Source organism: Anser anser (assembly GCF_964211835.1).
Source record: "Anser anser genome assembly, chromosome: Z".
NCBI lineage: Eukaryota > Metazoa > Chordata > Aves > Anseriformes > Anatidae > Anser > Anser anser.
In genome coordinates, this window is record NC_139723.1 from 59,204,683 (window position 1) to 59,228,165 (window position 23,483).

The 23,483-nt window shown below is 35.1% G+C and overlaps 1 protein-coding gene across 5 annotated transcripts in view; it reads right to left on the bottom strand.

Moving 5' to 3' along the window:
- SMARCA2 (SWI/SNF related BAF chromatin remodeling complex subunit ATPase 2) overlaps positions 1–23,483 on the bottom strand; it is a 125,086-nt gene that overhangs the window by 53,585 nt on the left and 48,018 nt on the right. For all 5 annotated transcript variants that reach the window (XM_083817128.1, XM_083817132.1, XM_083817129.1 and 2 more), the window contains exons 11-23: positions 21,978–22,031; positions 20,228–20,358; positions 19,963–20,023; positions 17,115–17,215; positions 16,625–16,772; positions 13,192–13,355; positions 11,399–11,465; positions 10,731–10,841; positions 9,131–9,373; positions 8,717–8,830; positions 6,644–6,751; positions 3,933–4,019; positions 3,011–3,057 (exon numbers count right to left, since the gene is read on the bottom strand). In XM_083817128.1, coding sequence (XP_083673254.1) covers positions 3,011–3,057; positions 3,933–4,019; positions 6,644–6,751; positions 8,717–8,830; positions 9,131–9,373; positions 10,731–10,841; positions 11,399–11,465; positions 13,192–13,355; positions 16,625–16,772; positions 17,115–17,215; positions 19,963–20,023; positions 20,228–20,358; positions 21,978–22,031 — 1,436 coding nt within the window. The remainder of the gene's footprint in view (positions 1–3,010; positions 3,058–3,932; positions 4,020–6,643; positions 6,752–8,716; positions 8,831–9,130; positions 9,374–10,730; positions 10,842–11,398; positions 11,466–13,191; positions 13,356–16,624; positions 16,773–17,114; positions 17,216–19,962; positions 20,024–20,227; positions 20,359–21,977; positions 22,032–23,483) is intronic.

Sequence of the window (23,483 nt, forward strand, 5' to 3'; positions counted from 1 at the left end):
AGTTGCACTCGTCAGGTATATGTTGGAAACAAATCCCTTCCCACTTAAGTATGAGAAACAACTCCCTTCCCACTTAACTACTATGTGCATGGAATCAATGCATTCCAAACTGGACTAATATACACAGACAATGGGAGAAGTTTGACACTTTAAACATGCACCCTTAACAGACTTGCATGATGTTTAGTAGCTTTGTTTAACTGCTTTTTTCTTCTATACTATGAATTGCAAAACATGCTCCTATTGCCAAAATGCAAGCCATAACTAAGAAAATGAATAAAAGTCAAGAGGACGACTAAATCAGCATGAAAGTGATATACTTCATGAAAATAAATTTCACATAACTTTTTTTCTAACCTTGACTCCGTACTCTAGAAATACGACTTATCATTAGTAACTATATACTCAAGTCCACAAGATATGCAGCCTTCTGATTTGCATACACATGTATGCACTCAGCAAAAGACAAAACTGTTTAGGAACCAAGTGGTCTGCTGAACTAGTGAAGAAAACAATAGAAGAAGTGTCATTACAATATGAATAAGAACAAGGTCACATGGAAGACAGACATCTTTCCTTTAAAGGCAACCATCTACAGACAGTTGGATGAAGAAGTGCCAAGAAAATCAGTCTCTTTCCTTTTGAATAACTAATGAAAGAAGTGCTACTTTAATTTGGAATAAAGATGGTAAAAATATAAAAGAAGGAGGCAAAAAGAACAAGGAAGAGAAGAAAATCCTACATGATATCTCTGAAGAGTCATTCCAATAAATTTCAGATGGTATCCATGTAGTTTCAAAATAAGGAGAAGGGAAGATGTCAGTTTACAATCTTCTCTGACTGTTCTCCTGAAAGGGATAGAGGGTCATAAAATCCTTGCATAACACTTCTAGTACTGGTATATTTTGCCTTAGATATGTGTCCTGTGCCTCCTCTGCCTTCCTAAACAAGGACATAAAATATAGCGTGATAAGAATTCTCCTTAAGTTTCTTCATAAACTGAAGTCCATACTACTGAGAAAATGCTAAGCCATTTGCATACATCATAAGGCTGTCATTTGCCTCTGATCATCAAGTCACCTAGCTACGAGCACTCTTCAGAATAGTAAATGCTTGACCATTACACTGAGAACTTGTAATGTCAGGGAGAATTCTCCTGTAGTGCCTACTGATACCATCTAATTTCTACTGGGAATCTTTAACTAAGAAAAGGGAATTTCCTATTTTCATGCAGGTCAAGAGCTAAGAACGCTCTTGAGCTTTGAGAGATAGAACGCTGAAGGGAAATGTTTTTATGAAGAATTTAGAATGATATATGTACTTGAATACAGTTTAGGAATAACATAATTTTGCTTTTGTTCAGAATGAGAAAATACCACATTATCCTGCTAACTCTGAATTATTTTCTGAAATTTCATAAGCACTGCATTTCCGTGTGCACAGACAAGTGCGACTCAGCCCTAAAATGGACATGGTAGACATGGAATAAAGCAGTAAAATGTGGATGTGGTTAAAATAATAATGGAAGCAATCCTCAAAACAGTCATCTGCTTAGCCAATGCTACCCTAACCCAGCAATCTTCTGTCTCCGCAAGAAGGACAATGGGTGACACTTATCTTCCCAGTAGTCTTAATACCCTTTAATTTTTTCTTTGTACAACTGCTTCTGAGCTCGAATTTTTTACACTTGTGTCTGCCGAAGTGTGTATATAGGCAAAGACTAACACAGGGAGTATGCTCAACATACACAAAACAAAACATCTACTCCTTTCATCCTTCAGAGGCTGATACCCCAAATTTGAAATCCTATTTCCCCTTTAGTATAATAAATATTAATATGTAATAATAATAGTATAAGGGGTAGTAATAATAGTATATATAGTAAATAATAATATTTACTAATATAGTAATAGTATATATAGTAAATAATAATACTTAAAAATAATATAATGGGAATTGTACAAATTAAAATTAATATAAATTATGTTTGACCACTAAACTTTAGTTATGCTTCAGTACGAACAAATGATACAAGTTGGCACATGTGAAATCCATCATAAAAGAATCTTGCACAGGAGAGGTCTCAGTTGTGCAGATAAGTGTAATCAGATGACACGTGAGAAACATGGTAGTTCAGAAGCAGCACAAAGACTTTGGAAAGATTTCAGTTTTACTCTGTGGTATGCAGTAGATGTTTGGACACTCATCTTTCAAGTTTTACTTTTTAGCCTGGATTAGCAGAATGACGGAAGAGTTGTAGATGACCTTATATGAGAAAAGGCACAAACATAGCTGTACAGCTATTTAGACATCCAGTCAAGCATGTAAGAAGTTCTAGACAGATCCTCTTTCACATATAAATTAGTATTGAAAAAAAAAAGAACCCTGCATATAGCCACTACAATTTAGGCTTACCAGAAAAAAAAAAAAAAAAAAGAGAAAAAAGGCCCTTGACACAATACAAAATACACTTTCTGTAGAACCAGAAATATTTCTAGCATGTATAATCCAGCTCCGAGAACTGCAATTTCAGTGAAGAGAAGGATCCTGTCTACAAATCACCTGTCTGATGTTAAAGACAGTCTTATAATCCATCTTCAGGTTCCTGTTACCATTATCTGTTTAAGGTGAATGCTTCTCTTTATGATACAAGATTCCTTGACATTAGTCAGACAAACAACTTTCCTGTTCAGAAATTAGTGACAGAGCACATATCCAGCATTACTCAAAAGGAAAATCTTCATTACCACTGAAAACCAATAAAAACGTTTAATTGCTAATTCAGAGAGGAAATAACCCTTCAAGTGAGAACATTCTCTTGGGGAGGGAGGGAATACTATGGACATAGCTTTATGTTGATTAGGAGTCTTCTTAATAACAGCATTTCTATGACTGATTTAATTTAGAAACCACTTAAGTTTGTTAGCATGTATCTTCTAGAACAAGGATGTGATGTAGTGGTTCCAATACATCATATATGAAAGGAAGGGTAAAAAAAAAAAAGAGTTACCCGTTGATGACACCATTTGAGTAGCCTAAATGTTCAGCAAAGGACTCCTGCAGAGTTAAAAACATTGAACAGATTATTACAGGCTCCATCGGAAACCAAAATTAAGCATCCTTATTTCAATTAAATTAAATACATGTATGTTGGTGTTTCATTTCCATTATGGTCATACTCTTGGAATACACCCTGTAGCACTAGTGCTCTGCTTAATGTTTTCCTGTACTGCTATTATTTGAAATTCATGGTCTGCAGGAGTAATTTCTGTCAGCATACATTTTACCAGATTACAGATACAGTAGAACCTTTATAATTTATAGTAATTACTGGAAGAGCCATTTGCAAATTACTCAATTTCATAAATTAGTATTCAGAAGAACAAACAGTAAAAACTACAACACCACAGGTACTTGTTCATTTAGACACAAACGTAGCTCCACATCAGATATTTCTGACACTTTCTATAAATACACAAGTTTGTTTATGTACTTTGGGTCCTACTAAGAGGTGCTATATTGATAATACATTTCTACTAAAAAAACAAGGTGGAAATAGGACAATTTTGGCAAATATGGTAAGAGATCAGCAGTCTGCTAGTTTTAAAGATCCTACCACTTGGCATTTTGAACTATTATTTCTACGTTGTAAATTAGGTCTAAGTAGAGGTGGAATGTCTTGAATTCAAAAAAAAAAAAAAGGTCACATTTTAAAACAGCACCTCCAAAAGACTAAATGCTTTAAGACTGGACTTTAGATTGCCAGTAAAAAGCTGGTGGTTCATCCATTTCTTTCTAAATATAAAGAGCTCCAGCACAAACAACGTGGACAGAGTTGTTCCCTCCGACACACAGAAGCTCCAACAGAAGCTTTCTGTTATATTAGCCATCTGAATAAAAACAACTCTCAGAATCAAACCTGGCAATCTTACCTCAATGTGTTGAAACATATATGGGTGATTGCATATCTTTCTTAGTTGCATGATAGTGTTCATAAGAGTTTTTGCACCACCTTTTCCCTATGGGAATAAACAAGGCAAATCAAATGAGAAACTCATTTCCTAGCTTTTAGAAGACATTTTTAAGTTCAGGTATAAAAATACCTCTACCTCTAACCCAAGCACCAAATCATTTCTGGAAAAAAAAAAAAAATCAACAAAAACTATAAGCTAGTTACCTTGCTGAATAAATTCACCTATCATAAAGATACTCCAAAATGTAAAAGGAAGACCTGGAAATAATTTTCAAAATGCATTATGTATCATATTCACAGTCAGAAGCAGCACATCTGTCCTGCTTACTGCTTATTTATACTACTTGAAACCATATGAATTACTTTGGATCTGAACCCTCCTAGCAGAAAATAGTACTAGCTGGATGCTTTTCAGTTCTACAGTATCTGCTCACTCTTCTACCGTTAACCTGATAAATGTGATTCTCTTTCCAAGACAAGTCAAAACTCAAGGCAACAGATAGCAAAAAGGCTAGGTAAGCACACTGCATGAGACATCCTGATATTTTACCAGCTGTATTTTCAAAACCTACTCCATAGCAAATCCTTTTCAGAAGCAGGACTGAGTTCAGTCAATCAGCCATAAGACACTATGTGCTCTGAAAAACACTAAAGCATTACTAGGTGCTAGACTAAGCTGTACAGCTACAACTTGGTTGCACCTGCTGGACACAAGTTTGGTAACATCATATTACATTAACGCTGCCAAACATTAGTCACTTTCAGATGCCATTTTGATTTGTTGTGATGTTATGAAACTGCAGTCAAATTGGCCACAACATTCCAAGCTTACTGAACAATTCATTCAGATTTATTTGAAAAAAAAATCTCAGTGAAAGCAATTTAGCAATTTTCAAGAGTAAAATTATGTACTAATATAAATAAAATAAAACTAGCTAATACAGAAAAAGTACACTGTTCTATTATATTATATAGAATCATAGAATATCCTGAGTTGGAAGGGACCCATAAGGATCATCAAGTCCAACTCCTAGCACTGCACAGGTCTGCCCAAAAGTTTAGACCATGTGACTAAGTGCATATACCCCTAATACTCTACTCTTCCCTGGAAAGTACAGTAGAATCATAACTTCTAAGTCTAAAACTAAAATAATAACAAAAAGAGCAGGGATTTTTTATCTGAAGAGGCACTCCAATATATTAAACTTGCTTTTGGTCTTTTGAAATTCCTCTCAAACGTGCTCCAAAATGTAGTTTTTATTTGTTCTAAGAATTATTCCCTAGAGTTTTGCAACTTAATGAATCCTCTCTAATCTGAACTGTGTGCAGACTGGATTTGCAGAAAGACAAGACTTTTTACTAACACTAGTTCTTTAGTCACTGAAGCCAAGAGCACTCAATAAGCACCACCTCCCTCTGCTGGCAACAAGTAGTATGGATAACACAGCATAATGAAACAGAAAAGAAAAGAAAAAAAAGTAAGGTGTAAGGGAGGAGAGGGAGGTGTCAAGAAGACTACAGATGCAATCTGAAATGAATAAACAAAAAGCTCAGTAGAGAAGCATGTACAGGAAAATTATCAGAAGACTGAGATGGAGAATGAAAAGAAAGAGACCAGAAAAAGAAAGAAGTAGAACACCGTGATGCAAAATTAAATGTGTAGAACAAAAGTACAGGCATCAAAATACAAAATTACATTTAAAATACAACAAAATAACATAAATTAATGTTTCCAAAGTGCTCAAACTATGGATTTGAATGCCAATATCCCACAGTAAGTACCAGCTTTGTCTGGAATTTGAATAATCAACTGCAGAGTAAACAATTTGCATCAGACAAGCAAGGTAAAATAAGATACTGAATGCCACCCACTGTAAAAATGCATCTGCAAAAGGATGCTGGAAAGACAGTATGTGATCACATCATATCAATAAAATGTACATAATGGGGCCTATTAGGGTCCTGGCACAAATACAAACCTACATTCAAGCTGTTCAGTACTGTCTAAGAGCTCTTAATCTATGAACTCTCATGGGGAATTCAATGTATTTCACATTTATTATAATGTGTTTTATATACACAAGTAAGCTGATGGATGGCAGCCTTTTTCCTCTATATTAACTGGGTCAAGACTAATGATGGCATAATCAAAATGTATTAATATGTATTCTAATATCCAATTATATGACTTTGAATCCTACTGTTCTCTTAAAAACTTTTTCATTAACAGATTAATTAAGTATGAATGCAGGCATAAAACCCTGACTGGCCAAAACAAGGTTTATACTTAACTAATAAATAGCTCTGGGAGATAAGACAAATAACCTCCTGTAGCCAGTGCTGCCACTATCACAATTATTCACATAACTTATTAGCTTAAACTCAGCCAAGGGAAGTGCTGATTGTTTGGTTTGTTTGTTTTTTCAAATATCATCTGTTTGCAGAAATGTATAGTATGTACAGCGAATACAAGTAGTATTTTTTCCACATGAATAGAGAATAAAAGCTGCAGTCTTTTCAAACAGGCATGTCTGATACAGATTTCATTTCCCATGAGAGGTATGTGTAGTAAGAGCTTACATACTAATTTTATGAAACAGAAATCATATGGTTAGCATGTAACTGTAATACATAGTTTCCTATTTGTTCTATCTAGTCTTTCTTCTGTACCTTCTTGTCTTTCTCAGAACCATCTGTCAGAAGGATTCCCTTGGCTTGCATGTGACGGTACAGGATCTTCTGAAGAGCCGACATATCACATTTGATCACATATTCCACCTAGTGTAAAAAACAGTACAGAAACACACTGACATAATAACATTAGCAGGATCTAACTGCAGGTTCTTGTCATCCTATTACACAAAACAAAAAACTATTACTCTTTTATCTATAGCCTAACAGCACCTTTGATTTCAGTGAGCAGCAATTCAAGTGCAAGCATAGCAATAGGTATCTCGAAAGATTCTCTATGAGAGTCACAATTATTATTAGACAGGTGGATTCTAAAAATATAACTTTAGAATTGCCAAACATTTGTTTCTCATTCTGTAATTTTAACAATTAAAAATATTTTTAATGAATTTTATTTTAACGTTTAACATGCAGTTTAAAAAAATCTATAGGTTTAATAGCCTGTGTACAGTATTATGTCTACATAGCATAATAAAAATATCATTGCTGTTCACCTAGCCAGTAAGATTAAGTATCCCTTACAGTGCTTATTTAGCATTATCCTTGCCTAAACAAGAGTGGAAATATTTTCTCCATATCAACTAAAAATACAGGGAATTAATGAAACAGTGTATGACCCCCACAATCAGTTTAATTTCCTATTCATACTAAACCAGGTTTTGACTGCATACTATCCATAAATCTAGTAACACAGGATTTCATACCCCAGTTTAACCCATTTTTTCTATTATCCAATTTCCAGATTTTAGCTACGTTTTTAATAAGTGATGCAAAAGAAAAATAATCACAAAATAAAGCTAGGTTAATGGCTAGATATCTTACAAGGAATTATTAAAAGAGTAAACTGCCTAATAATTAATAAATAGAATAAAAATTATCATGTTATTTTCATCTCAAAAGGACAAGAGGATCAACTCATGAAAGAGAAGTGAGTACCAATCTGTATGCAACTCCTAAATCCTACATCCTCAATGCCTAATAATGGATTTATCAAATACAGTGGCTTTAACTGGCAGAAATCAGCACAGAACTAAAATTTTCAGTAGTATTTCTAAATTAATTTAAAATTTTTCAATTTATATTTCATTCTCAAATAAATATAACATAAGAGGGCACGGAGAATCTGACAGTTGGAGGAACAGAAACTCACAAAAGTGTCCACAATACTACGAAGATAAGAAAGAATTTGAAAATAAGCCTTTCCTTTAATTACTGTCATTGGTCATCTGTACAGAGTTATTTGTTCATTCCGCCAGTGTTAGTCAACTCATAACACACCACACAAAAATTTCATTTTTAGTATGGTTTTAACACAGCAGACTTTAGAAACAAATTTTTCCTATCTCACCTTAAAATTTACTTTTTTTTAATTTAGTTGCTGTTGTCATTTTGGGAAGGGTGAAAGGGAAATTTGATATAGAATTGCAGAAGAAGACATGGTCAGGCAAAATGAACTGCCCACAGACAATGATCTTTTGAATCAGAAGAGAATTTTACCTTCTGAGTTACAAAGCTAAATTCTGAGAATTGAAAAATAAACAAAAACTTGTGCAATATTAACAAGCCACTTCACAAAACTCAAAACTCATGGAATATTAATTTAGGATTAAATTGTGCCTGCTTTATAATGTCCAGTAATCCTTTAGGGATTTCTGTGAAATAGTTAAGAGAGCAAAAGGTTCTACCCAGCTGGGGGGAAGGTGGAGGAAAGGAAGAGGGGAACACACAGGACAGAATCTAATTCTCAATGTATGGTCAACTCATTTACAATTTGAAACCAATTCCTATGGAAATAAGTAGCAGGCCTCATATAAACCATGGATAACTACAACTAGAATTAAAGCTGTAAGAATAAGGATGAAGCCTGAGAATGCAGAAACTTCAGGTATTCAGGATTTCTCAGGTGCCAGCTTTCTTTGCAAGAAGTAATAAACAAACCACAGTAATAATACATGCTAGTGAAGTCTTCTGTAAAGTAAATCTGAAAAAGAAACATAACTTAATGCTTAGAAAAAGTATTAAACCCCTTCCATAACTCCTCTCATTGCAAACCTTTTCTGGTAGTTGAGACTCAACCTCTTTCTTCAGTCTTCTCAGCAAGAAGGGTCGGAGTACTTTGTGGAGACGACGGATGATCAGAATAGTTTCTTCCTCATTTAAATCCACCTACAGAAGTTGATAGAAGTCACTACAAGACAACTCAGTATATTAAGTAATGTCTTGTCTCACATGAAAGGTTATGTGCAGTAATTACTTGTATGTTACAATCAAACTGACTCAGAGTCAAAAAAGAGATACTCGATATTAATTTTTTCTGGCATTATAAAAAGTGGGTTTTAGTTAATGTTAATTCCCTAAGTACCAGGGAGAGTTCAAGCACTACTGTTTCTGAATAAGCTCCATTTTGTTTTCAAAGTGGTTTGTTTCTGATGTATAAAAACAAAAACAAAAAAACTGCCACAGTACCCTTTCTCCAGTCATGGCAAATGGAGCGTTGAACCACTGTTCAAAGGTGCTACAACTCTTGAAAATGGTTGGGAGAAGGAAATTGAGAAGAGCCCACAGTTCAGGCAATTTGTTCTGTAATGGTGTCCCAGTCAGCAGTATTCGCCTAGGAGCCACATAGTGAGTGTTCAAGACCTGAGTCAGCTTGCAATGATGGTTCTTCATTCGATGCCCTTCATCTACTATCATATATTTCCATCGAATCTGGAAAAAAAGTAAATGAGGAGGAGAAGAGGAAAAGCTAGGTCAGACAGAGTCAATTTCCTCCCAACATGTGTAGACCAAAAATATTTCAAACCTGAAACATTTATCATTCTCACTTATGAGGTAAAAAAAAAAAAAAAGAAGAAAAACACAATCATTATTGAAGAACCAGTGGCCTCAAAAGAAACAAAAACAGGAACAGACACTAGGTATGCTAAACCCAACACTGATGTATGATTTCTTACTTGAATTGCAACAGTAAATAGCTAATTTCCCCCTTTCTGGGAAAGGGTTTAAGGTGACTGGCTCTTTAAGGTCAAAATATGGTTTAGGCGGGAGGAAAAAGACCACAAAATCTCCAAATAAAACTGTCCATAACAAGAACCTTGAACAAGAGACATGAGCATTTTCAGTCAAAAAAAGTATGCTTGCAAACAACTTCAACGAACCGTATGAACATATGAACACACGAACCATATGACTAGGAAGGCCTCAGTTTGTAGTCCTCTGGTACTTTCATAAATGCTAACCAATCCCATTTTCCATGACAGGTAGAATGCCACAGTGCTGTTCTTCCTATCTTTTAGCAAAGGAGGGCAAGTTAAAGGTAGAGGTAAAGGAAAATTCTATAGTCTCAAACTGGGTTCAGAATCATGGTAAGAAAATGCACTGCCTTTGTATCAGAGAGAAAAATGACTCATCTACGTAGTTAAGTAATAGATTGAAAGAAAGTGAAAATGAAAAGCAAAGGGACAGTAAGTCCATGTTTTCTGTACATGGCAGAATACCAACTTAGTCTGCACTGTGTGTACATGAAACAGTCTGACACTAAAGTAAAGCTTTCAAATTAATACATTGGAGAAACCCTTATTGACAGCTTGAGCCTTTAATAACTGGGCAACATTTAGTGAAGAGTCTGGAAACCAAAATCATGATACATATAATCAGTTACCTGAGGAAAAGTACCACACAGCTGGAAAGGATCTAATAAGAGTGAGCTTCAAGTCAGAAACAGAATGAAAAAAGCAAGCATAGCACTGTAGATTAGAATAAATGATATTAAGCAGACAGGAGAAAAAAATGCATTTTTCCAAGGGCAGGCAGGTCTACAGTACTGATAAAATCACACAGGAAACAATTACTATCCTAACCATATTCAGAAAAATCCTGGTGATTACAGGGAGAAGATGTAACTGACAAATCCAGTCATAAACAAAGGAATGGAGAAGTATGGTTTAACTTTACTGAAAGATGAAATAACTCAGGACTTCCCTATAAAAAAAATATATGTTTTTTGTGCTATGCACCACTTGAAAATATCTCAGAAGTCCTGCTGTTAAAAGACAGTGATTATTACCTTAGCAAGGATATGTTTGTCCTTTATTATATACTCATAAGTAGTTAAAAGAACATTAAATTTTCCACTTCGAAGCTGAGGAACAAGTGAACGGCGCATCGCAGGTGTACCCTAAAAGAGAAAGAGAGAAAAGTAGTTATTTGTTCTTCTGATGAAGTAAATAAATCCATCTTTTTATGAATCAGCAGACAGAGAAAGCACAAGAACTAGTAATCCTACAGTATTGCAAACAATACATTTATACATTCCAGACTTCTTCAGTCCTTTCCCTAACTGGTTGCTAGATTATAAGACTTTGTTTATGGGGGATTGAAAATATGCTAGCAGTCTCATCTTGTTACTAATTGTTTGTCTTTACCATTACTACAGCAGCCAAAAAGCAAAGTAGTCAGCTAAGTATAAAATGTGAAATATTTCTCATTTGTATTACTCTCGTTAGAAGCTTTGCAATGTGATAATTAACAATTTTCTTCTGCATTTCACTATCTGAAAGTAATTATAGTTTATTACAGGCATCTTCTTAGGATGATTAACTCTTACTGCTTAGTACATGATATATATGACAAAATTTTACAGGCAAGCAATTTAGAAATGCATGCAGAGGCAGGGGAAAATAGGCTGTATTTTCATTCCTTCAACTTTATAATCATATAAAAATCAAATCAAACCTTGTAAGATATCTTAACCACAGAAGGGGCCCATTTGTCAAATTCATATGTCCAGTTGGATAACGTCCTACCATAAAAAAAAGAAATACATTTTATTTTATAAATAAATTTTATAAATGTTTCCTAGTGGTTGCTTAATTTTCAACACATTTCATGTAGTCAAACTCCATAATTAAGAGAAAATTAAACAAAAATGCTTTGTACATTATAATAAAATACATGCATCACAGAGAAGAGGAAACGAGAAAAAGTGGACAGAATATGTTTCTGATCTCATTCAGGAGTCTCTTCAAAATCTATTCAGAATAGTATTCCAGAGGAATATTCGTATTCTGGAGCATATTAAGGACAAGAAAGATAACCCTGAACAGAAAACTGATTTGCATATTACTTTATGCCACTTATGATCCACAAACTGAGTTTGCAAATTTTCATATATAGCTTGATGATGTTGGCAATAGAATTCATCTGTTTTCCACTCTAATGATGTTATCGCCACCCAGTGAAACTATGCAGATCCATTTTTGCAATTCATTTCTGCCATAAGGTCACAACAAACAGCTTTTTAAACAGCTAGTCTAGCTGCCAGCATGATATTGCAAAAATAGATCTATTTATTTAAGTTTACTGGACCTATGACAGTAACAACTATTAATCTGGAGGAGGGAAAAGGCAGAGAAAGAAAGCTTTTAAAATGTCTACAGAAAATAAATTTCATCTCCTTTCTTTTAGAAACACAGAATAAACGCATTTCAGAATACTTAAAAGAAATTTGAATTTTTCTGTGCCTGCAGGAAAGCAGATGTTAATGATATTCTCCCTTTATTTTTAACTTTGTTATAGAGTTTTTCCTTATACTAAAACTCATCTTTTGTACTCATAAAATTAGGCAAATCTGTGGTATTTATGCTAGTTAGCTACTACTGCAGCAGATTGAGAAGACAGGATACCTCAGAAGAAATCATAAGAGATGACCATGAATACATCCCAATCCTACCACACATTTACATGCTCTGCACAATCGCTAGATGAATTATCTAACAAAAAGGCCAAGGAACTTCTGTATACAAATCAAGACATTTACTACGTACACAAAGAAAAGCAAACAAACCCTGAGATGCTACATCTGTTTTACGATGCCTGACAGTTCTTATTCAAAACACAGCATTTCAGATCACTGAAAGCCACACCTTGTTATTTTGGGAAAGGAAAAAGCAATAGCAGAAATCTATAAAACAAGCAGCATCTGGGAAAGCTACTGAACAGGAGGCGGCATGACAGTCATAATATGGTCAGCTGACTGAGCTGTGAGTATCACACATCAAGGCTACACAACGGGCTAGCTATCCAGTACTTAGAAGATTATCCTATATCAGTAAAGCATGATTGCATAGTATTTGACGGGGTGGCAGTTGTTTAAAGAACTAAGTAAGCAACAGATTTTTAATATCACAATTAAAGTAGAACAGGGATCTGCAAAGATGTAGTATTAAAGAAAAAACATTGCCCTCTTGTGGCTTAAGAGTAACTAATAGTAAATTCACTACACATTTCACCAAAAGAATAGACATTAAAGCTAATTGAATAAAGTGCTTTTATTAGCCATCTGGTCACCCTTCCAATGCTAGACAATTACCTGGGAAGAAATGATCAATGGAAGTACAGAATACATGCTCAGTGTAATCCTACTGTGCAACCTCAACTTGTCATAACGTTAAAAACAAGTGTGTATTCCTAATAAAGCAATCTGCAATGCTTACAGTGATAACAACAGAATGAGGTCCTCTACTTACGAAAGGGGAACAATGATGAGATAGGGGCCATTGAGTCTTTTGTGCTCCATCAAGTAAGTGATGAGTGCAATAGTCTGTATAGTCTTTCCTAGTCCCATTTCATCAGCTAAAATTCCATTCAGATTGTTATTATAGAGTGAAACCATCCATTCCAGTCCCTGGAGCTGAAATGAAGAATAATAATTTCTGTTATTTAAAACCCACACAAGTAATTAACACCGACAGTACAGAACTAAAGGTTCTAATGGCCTGCCTACTTAAGATGCTGGATTCCCTTCAGTAGTACTTAGAAGCATGGGAATCCCTGGCTAGCTTAACTCCTTTCCTCTGTCTCCTCTTCCCCTACTTACCCATCCCCTCAGCCCCCACAACAACAGAAACAAAAACAAAAGCTTTCAAGGTAATTTCTGGTAACAGAAACAGAAATCATCCATTCCTGTTTAGGACCAGTAATGCTCAAAATATAAAGTCAGATTTTATATATGGAGAAAGTTTTTTTGTACTGAACACAAAGCAACACAGGTGCTCACATTAAGACCGATGAACAAACACTTAGCATTACACAAGTTTGTCCTTCAGCTTCAGCACTGCAAAATTTTAAACTTTTTGTGCATATTTAATACCATTTGTCTGCCTCAATAAAAATCTTCCAAAACCAAATCTGCTGAGTCTGTGCAATAAAATTAAGTTAATAATTTTAAGTCTCTTGTATTTTGTTCCACCTCAGACTTCCCAACTGCATCGCTAGTATTCTGAACCTCTTGTAGTACATGTCCATTTAGTGTTTGCTGTCTCTACCTCCACATGTCAAAGAATGTCCCCTTTCTTCAATTATGCTTTATATACAGAATCCCAGAGCTGGAAAGAAGCCAGAGAACTATAGCTAAGAAATGTCTACATAACAGGGTTTTACATTCAAAGGAGTACTGCTAGAAAGCACAATCCCAATATTGCATTTTAGGACACAGATTATTCCCTTCTCATATGGCCTTCCATGGATGTACCTAACACGTCATTCATAGAAGTGCAATCTAAGCTTCTGCTTCAAAGATCCAGACTTTCAGTGGGTCTCACGCATAAAGACAGAACTAAATTATGATATCTGAGAAAGTTCAGGGAGAAAGGAATATATGTTTTAAGTAACCTTCTGTTGCCCCTGCAAGAAAGTATTCAAAATAATGTTGATGATTTACTGGCTTTATGTACATGCTGACTGATTTATATTTGGATACGAAATTCTCTGGAAGCTACTTTTATTGACTTCAAGACACCAAGAGTTGACAGAATTTTTTCTGCCACTGTATGCTTCACTTACAAAGTAGCTTCAGAAATGAGAATAAGGACACCGTCCTTTCAGTATCATTCCACTTTCTCTACTGATATACACTGATACGTCAGGAAAAGACAATCTGACCCAACTTAACAGTAAGAAACATGGAAAAGCAGAAAAAATAGTTAAGGAAAAAGCATGTAAAATACAGAGGACAGAGAAGTACAGGGAGACAAGGAGACAGCTGCAAAACAGACTCTTTCAGAATGTTCTTGCTAGAATCAAGGCCAAGTCTCAATGCTCCTTCCATAAAGCTCCTTAGAGGAGTGTGCCTCTTATTTCTAGTGGTAGCAATCACTGTAAAGAAAACACACTGTGAAGAACAAAACTCCGCATTCAATTGCTAGATATCACATTAAGCAGCTGAAGGACCTGCTCTAATTGGTAATCCCTGCGAGTATGTCTGACTCTACAGACTGAATGATTTTGCTCTGTAACACAGAGGAAAATTGTACACAGATCTGCATAAATTAATAACATTTCTGTACTGCATAAGTAATTAGAATTTAGGAAGTAAAAGAAGTGTCACAATCCTGTCCATGGGTATTTTAAGCCAATACGGCCATCAAATTAGTATTGTTATACACTGACTTCATTTATTGCACCAAATAAACCTTACCAGACAACGAATCAGGATTATGCAGTAAACAAGGCTGCTGAATGTATCTGTTGAATTACTGCTTCATTTGGTGCAAAGGCTGGACAACATATTGACAATGAGGCAGCAAAAATAAAGAAAGTCTCAGAGCTGAGAAAGTGGCATATTTCTCTGAATGGTCAGATCTTGTCTTAGTAACAGATCTCCTCAATGGTGCCAGAAAGGTTATTTAACCCAGCATTTTCAAAATCAGTCACTGAACGACAACTTCCTCTTATGATGAGGGCTCAAAGTGAGAGAGCTAGAAGTGCTAAGAATTCAAAGAATTTAAATTCAGGGGGAGTTTTGCTATGAACAAATAGGACCGTGCGATAATAATTCAGTCTCACTACGTCAATCCCCTGCCCAAAGCAGATTCAACCATGTTGCTCTGGGCTTCATCTGGTCTAAGACCGAAAACCTCCCAGGATGGAGATGATAAAACCTCTCTGAAACCCTGCTCCACTACTCTGTTGTCCTTGCAGGGAAGATGTTTCACTGTATAACCAATCTAAACCCTCCTCTTTCAGCTTATGTTCACTGTAGCTTGTTCTCCCACCGTGTGCCACTGTGAGGAGCCCAATATAGGAATATTGAAATGATTCAAAAATAGAGAACCAGCTTAACACTTGAATTTTAATTAACTTAGACAAGCTACTGTATGGATGGCAGTGCTGAGAACCACAGGAAGCAAGGACTGTAATCATAATACTCTGCACACTTAGGAAACAGTCTTCCTTCTAGTTCTTTGCAAGTACAAATAGATACATATCTTTATGACATTTTGGTGAATAAGTATTATTTTTTGTTTTATGTGGATATACAAATATAGTGGCCTGACTGCATAAAAGATGCAAGTGTTGCTGGAGCTTCCTAGAAAACTCTGCAATGTCAGAAATGCTGAAAACATCTGTTAAGGACATTTTCAATCACACATGAATTTAGCTTATGTCAGAACAGAAATTCTTAGTTATTAAATCCACTGAATGACTGTAAAGAGTATGTGACATCATCCTCCATAGCAAATGTTTTCCTTGTTTCCAAACTGTAATGCATCAGTGCGTTACAATTACAATTGAAATACTGGGATTTTAATTAAAAGATTAAATCCTAAACTTTTAAATATTAAAAGAAGAAAAATACTATTTAAACCACCACAGATGAAAACAATCAGAAGAACTGAAACTCTAGGTCAACAAGAATAGCAAAACCAAAACACTGTTTGTCTGCAATGAAAAAAAAAGTTACAATGTTACATGCATGAAGTTGTATTATTATTCGAGCACTATGCATAAAACATTATCTATGATAGATAACTATTTCTCTGCCCACAATTCCCAATTTCTAACCAAACTGAATTCTTGTACTCCTTAACACATTTTTATTTTTTCACCTGAAATACTACATTGAAATATATCTAGCACAATACAAATTTTAAACACTTTAATGTTTCAATGATTTCTCACCTGATAATGTTTTAATGTGCCATTAATGAGAAGAGAAGACTGCTTTTCCACCCTTTCTGTGATTGCATGGGCAACAGTGTAGTAGGATTGAGACCCTCTAGCACTATATTGCATGCTATATTCATCATCCACATCTTGTTTGGCTGTCCTGGAAAGCAAAGAACTAAAGTAAATTCCCACAAACAAACAGACCAAAACCAAACCACCAGACAGGTTTTTTGACCATAGCTCACATATGTATGTGTAAAGAAACAGTGCAAATCCCAAACTTTGTCTAGTACACTGTATGGTGCGAGGTAGGTGTTTTTTTAGGAGCACACAATTAATACCGAATGATTACATTCCTTCTTCTGCAGATGTTCTTGTCAGAGAAGCAACTACAACTCACTGTAATCTACAGCAAACTATTCTTGGGGAAACCCTTTCTAAGGAATCAGAATTCGTAACAAAAAGAAGCACGTAAGAAAAGCAGCATCTAAACAACACTCACTCAATGATTTGCTTAGCATCTTTCTCAGAAACTTCCTCACTGTTAGGATCCAGAAGTATCTTCTCATCTGCTTCTAACCTACTTGATTCTTCCTCATCATCCTACAGCAGACAGAAAAATAAAAAGGTGTTAGTGAGTACAATATCTTCCTAAGTAATACCTTCAGTGGGCATTCACAAACGGGTAGCTTTCATTGGTCAATGCCTTATCACAGGAGCTTGAATCACGAAGTTCAGCTTACACCTATGCTACAACAGAATTGCACTGTGGCATAAAAAATGATAATTTTTGACACACATTAATCAACACGAAGTCAAAATACTCTGAAATAAAAATTAATTTCCACTTTAATCATTTTATTTTAAAAAGCCTTCCTCTGTATACCCTACTAATGGAGTAGATTCCAAACCATTCGTATTTTTATATTGTATTCCAGATTTATGCTAATTTAATACAGCTTGAAAAAAATGGAAAGTACTGCAGTGGTAGGCTTTTCAATTTTAATTAAAAAACAAATTGTATTTTTAACGTCATTTAATTTGCCCTCTGCCTATAGTTGCAACAGAAAACCAGCAACTTGAATTCTCAGAAATGAAGCTGAACAAAACAGTGTTCTGAGATTTTTTAAGTGTATTCTTTTGAAAACAATTTCCCTAACTCTAAACAACACTGTTGCTAAAGAGTCTGTGCTAAAAATGAGGGCACATTTCTTTTGACATTCCTCCTATGACATCACATGGTGTCACCCAAATCTGACAGGTATCAGGCTGTCAGACATCTTAATAGACACAGTCTTATAAAATTACATTAACAGTAATTAGTCCTACAAAGACACGTGTTCTTAACATCAGATAGCCCAACCAGTTTCAGTGTCTATTTGGTCTAATATTGTAAATACTGCTAGACTTACAAGATCCAAATTCTAGTTCTACCACTATCCTGTTAACTGAACATGGTCCTTCTCTACTTCCCAGTTTTCCTCTACTTTAGAAAGTTGTTGTCTGAAAAATGCTGTGCAAGCACTGAATATTCAGACTATCTAGTGTTACAATCCTGATGGAAGCAGTTATGGAGGTAACTTGACTGTAATGAGAAGGATTTTGACATAAAATAACTGCTCAACACAAACAAGAGAAAATGACTGCCAGCCTAAAAACTCAGCCTGGAAACCAGACCTGAGAACTTGGCCTTCAGTCTAGGAACTTAGCCTGGGAACCAAGGGCATCACTTAAGTGTGGCTGAATATGTAATACCAGAGGCATCCTGAAGATACCACTGATAAAATGGAACAATAAAGTAAAGAGCAAGTTATCACCCGAGAAAGTAGGATCAACATGAAAAATAAATTTTTTGTTTAAAGAAAATAAAGGAAAATAATAAACATTATCATAGCCTGTCTCACAAAGAAAACTAAAATTAACAGCACCTATTTGGTCACCAAAGTGGTGGTGTCCTACGCCCTCTTGTGTTTCAATGATATAAAAAGAGCCTGATTTTTACTCAAGACAGAGCTTCTCCTTCTGAGAAGCTTCCCATGCTGCATGTACTCCTTTCTCTCTATTGTTTGCTTTAGTTTCTCTTTCCTCTTCAAATAGGCTGAAGCTTCACTAGAAGTTGGATTAACTCTGTGACACTCCACACCTCACAAAACAGACCAACTTCAAAGTAAGACTCAATCTGTTACTTTGGTTGCCCTTCTGGGACTGTTCCTGGGAATGCTCAGTCTCCTCTGAGAACAGTTTTAGATTCCCCTCCACACTTCTGGATTCTGTTTGATGCGTTTGATACCAGCAATTTAATGAACGTTTACGTAGTATAGTAGTGATAAATATAAGCTACCATAAGTCTATTTGCTGTTATAATATTGGTAAGTTTGTAACCCATAAATATTTTCACTGCCACATTATTATTAATATGTTTGTTGAACCTGCAATTATCACCAAGCCATATCTGCTGCTACCTTACTGATTTTCCTACCTCAGAGTGCCTACTGCCTCTAATTGCTGCTACTATTAACTGGCACAATATCCTTAGTATCTGTTATATCTAACAGCTTTTTATCCACACACACACATACATACATATATATATTTGCCTTATTAATCACAGTATTCTTGCTAGCGTTGGTTTATAATAAACAGGAATCATTAGTAAACAAAGCCTCCTGTCCTTGTGTAGCATGGAATCCCATGAGGTCACTGTTGTGGTCCATGTACACCTACAGGTCAGCTACAACCCCTCCCCACACCTTCCGGATCACGACAGACCCTTCTGGATCAGGATCGTTGTATGTCTTAATTTTAAGACTAAGATTTTTTTCAAAATTTTGTAACAGTAGTATTTAATTCACCACTAAATTACTGAATCAAATATACTTAGTTTGAACTATCTGAACCTAAATCCCTGACTTTTTAATAAATATAATATATAAATAACTGTGTTACTTGGAACTGCCAATAAAACCTCCAATATATGAACATGAAAGATGTTAACTTTATTCAGCACAAAGCCCCCATACAGCCTTTTTTACTATATATTTTAAAACAGGAACTTGCTTATACTCTGAGTCAAGATTATTAATAATCAGAGTAAACTATTTCCCTTTCATCTCCCCAGTTTCCAGTTAGGCATTTGCAGCATATATAAAGGACAAACTCTATGAACTGAATGCAGTTACAAAACCGGTTGTCTTTCCTGTTTGTATTATTCTTAAAACAACTGGACACATGCTATTACCTTCCCTTCCTTCCTTATGAAAAAGAAGAAAATATCACATGGGATATGAGCTTGTTTTTTACTGCATTACTTGTCACTATCTATCTATATATGTGTATTTAAAGACACATACCTCCTCTTCATATTCAGAACCACTTTCATCTTCACTGTCTGACCTGGGAGCAACTTCATAGCTGTAAAGAACACACAGAATATGGATTACAGATAATAAAAGGATGAGGGATTAGATTCAATAAATGTCCTACTCATCTTACATATAGTAAATTAAAATGAGAATGGAAAGGCAAAAGAGAAAAAAGAATAACTAGGACAAGCCCATGAAAAAATACAAAAAAGCAAATTGAAAGAAACAGCCCATTTGTATGCTAACTACTTACCCAGGGTTCATTTCCAGCCAAGCATCCAGTTGACTTGCTTTTGGTGCTTCTGGTCCAAGAAGAACTTTGCCTGTTTCAGTGTGAGTCACTTTGACTGGAAGGTCACTCATCTGACTGCTCTCATCTATGGGCTAAGAATTCAAACAAAATCTCATACCATAAGGCAACTAAATTTCACCCTTGTCACGCATAATGAAAAGAATAGCATCTTCAAAATTACAAATCTGAACAAGCATCAGAGTTTCAATAGCAGACACAGCTTCCCATACGGCTACCAATCCACACTGACTCACAGTATTTTTGTGTGCAAATTATCTTTATGTGACATACACAAATATAACACAATATTCCAAATAAATTAAAAAGAGCAGCATTGAACAAAAGAAACTGTTGATTTTTATAAAAGAAAACACAAGGTATGTATCTGTACAGTTGTTTAATTCCAGTTGTTTATACCAATGGACATCTGCAACAAAAAACATACATCAACTTTATAGACTTTTCTCCTATATGGAGAGATAAGGATGTAACAATTTCACAAACTTTTGAGGTAAAGAAGATCCATTTAAAAGATTTGGTGTCCTGACTTCTTCAATTATGCCCATAAAGCATCTGCAATCAGAAGTCATTTAACTAATTCCAGTGATCCAAGTGATTCCAGTGATATCCAAATACAGATGAGCCTTTTTTTTTTTTTAATTTCCTTGTTTAATCACAGAATTTCTAATTTAAAAATTCTTTGCTTTCTACTATTGCTTCTACTGAAGCATCCTTTCCTAATTTATATGAACATGAAAAAAAATCTGGTTATAAAAAAGCGACTGAGTGTAAAACATGCCTCCTTTCCACAAATTCCAGAAGATATAGCGATGTTACATGTATTTTCCTTCTACAATTTCAACTATATTAAAGGATTTTACCATAGTAACATCAGAAAAAATGTCAGTTGAAAGTATAAGAAAGATGAAAAGTAAAATAACAAAACATTCTGAAATATTTATATAAAAATAAAATGGAAAAGAAAAACAGCATTAACAGAATAGCTCAGAGGAAGAATATGCTGGATTACTGCAAAAAATCTTATGCAAAGAATTATACAGAAAAGGTATTAATTTTATTTGCTTGAGTAAGAAAGAACATTCAGATATCTTAAGTCATCATAATACTGGGGCAGTGATGCGCTGGAACAGGTTGCCGAGAGAAGCTGTGGATGCCCTATCCCAGGAAGTGTTCAAGCTCAGGCTGGATGGGGCTTTGAGCAACCTGGCCAGGTGGAAAGTGTGCCTGTCAATGGCAGGGGGGTTGGAATGAGATGATCTTTAAGATCCTTTCCAACCCAAACCATTCTGATTCTATATTATAACCTATCCTATGTCTGAGAGATAATTAACAGTGTCAATAATGCATTTTTTTTAAATGAAAAGCTAGAATGTATTGTGTTTACAACAACTACATTTTAAAAAGTAAATTACATCTACACATGGGTTGCAAGAAAATTATTTACTTTTAAGCATATAACAAAGCCAAAAGGCATTCCTCATTGATACATTCAATACATTTTTATTTCAGTTTTTAGTTTTCTGAAGAGAAACAACCTTAGCATAAATGTTAATGTGGATAGTTTTTTTTTTCCTGGTTAGAAACAACAGGTCTTAGAGCATTTACGGCCATGATTTATTGTAAAGCTATTTCAATGGCACTCATCACATTAACAATCACTGTAAAAGTTGTAAAATCATAAAATTCATACCTCTCCATCAGGACCAAGACCAGATGCCATTCCTTCCGCATTTTCTTCAGCCTTCTATAAGAAATGAAGAAGTGAAGAGTAACATGGTCAGATCATCAGTATATAGCGAATACTTCCCAGAATCACAGAATCATCTAGGTTGATAGAGACCTCCAAGATCACCTAGTCCAACCTCTGACCTAAGACTACCAAGTCCTCCACTAAACCATATCACTAAGCTCAACATCTAAACGTCTTTTAAAGACCTCCAGGGATGGTGACTCAATCACTTCCCTGGGCAGCCCATTCCAATGCCTAACAACCTTTTCAGTAAAGTTCTTCCTAATATCCAACCTAAACCTTTCCGGTGCAACTTTAGCCCATTCCACCTCAACCTGATGTGATCTAAGCATTTTGGACCATAAATAGGTATCGTTCCATTTACGCATAGCCAGGGATGCATGTAGTTTAGTGAGGGTGGATATAGATAGAGATTTGTACAGTCACTATCACACAAGCAAAGCGGTTTGATTATAGTTATCTACAACAACTGTAGTCATTGTAATAAATCTACATCTAGGAAATAGGTAGCCTCCAGACCTAGAGCTTAGCACCTACAGACTGTGCTGATATAAATAAAATAGCAACTTGTTTTTATGTGGTTTACTACAAATTTCCTCTAATCTGATTTAAATTCAGTTTCAGAGGTGTCACAGAGCATCACAGATTGTGTATTTGTGTGCACACTTTTATTCGGGGTATGTATATGATTTATTTTTAAGTAAATTAATTAGTCTGACAACTAACAACTAGTGGTATCTGGGCAATTCTTTGCACTGTCTCGATTAAGTCCAGACCACAATTGCTCAATTTACAGAGAAAAAGAAGTCTGAGCATGTTAGTTGGAGTAAGATGGATGTTTTTCTTCCCAAGCACCACTCTGAGAAACACAGAGTTTCTTCATCAAAGTATCAAAAATATTTTAATCAAAAATATTCAAAAATATCAAGATGGTATGAGAAAACAGAAGACTGTTTCCTTCCTAAGTGGCACTTCCCTAAATAATTCTGACAATGGGCAAGAAAGGCCAGAATCCAGCTTCTGTTCCCATCACAATGCAGGCTTTGAAGTACAGCATGGTTTTACTTGAGTTAAAAATATAAACAGATCAGACAGAAAACAAGAACAGATCTTTAAAATTGTATTTTATAGATAAACAATTTTTGAGTATTTTTAGTGTGTACTATAAATTTATATAATCCATTTGTCTGTTGTTTTTTTTGTTGTTTTTTTTTTCATTGAAGAAATACACTTAAGGAATAGCTGAACTTTTGAATACCGCAATGATCCTCAATATCTGCTTCTCATCAAGACTGAATTCTTTGCCTTAAAATCCATTTTCCAAGGCATGGACCTCAGACAAACATGCAGTGGTAGACATGGGTCAATTCTACATTTTGAAAAGGTTTATTCTTATTTCTTTTATGTAACCTTCGTACTTCAGCACACATGCCTAATTATCTTTGT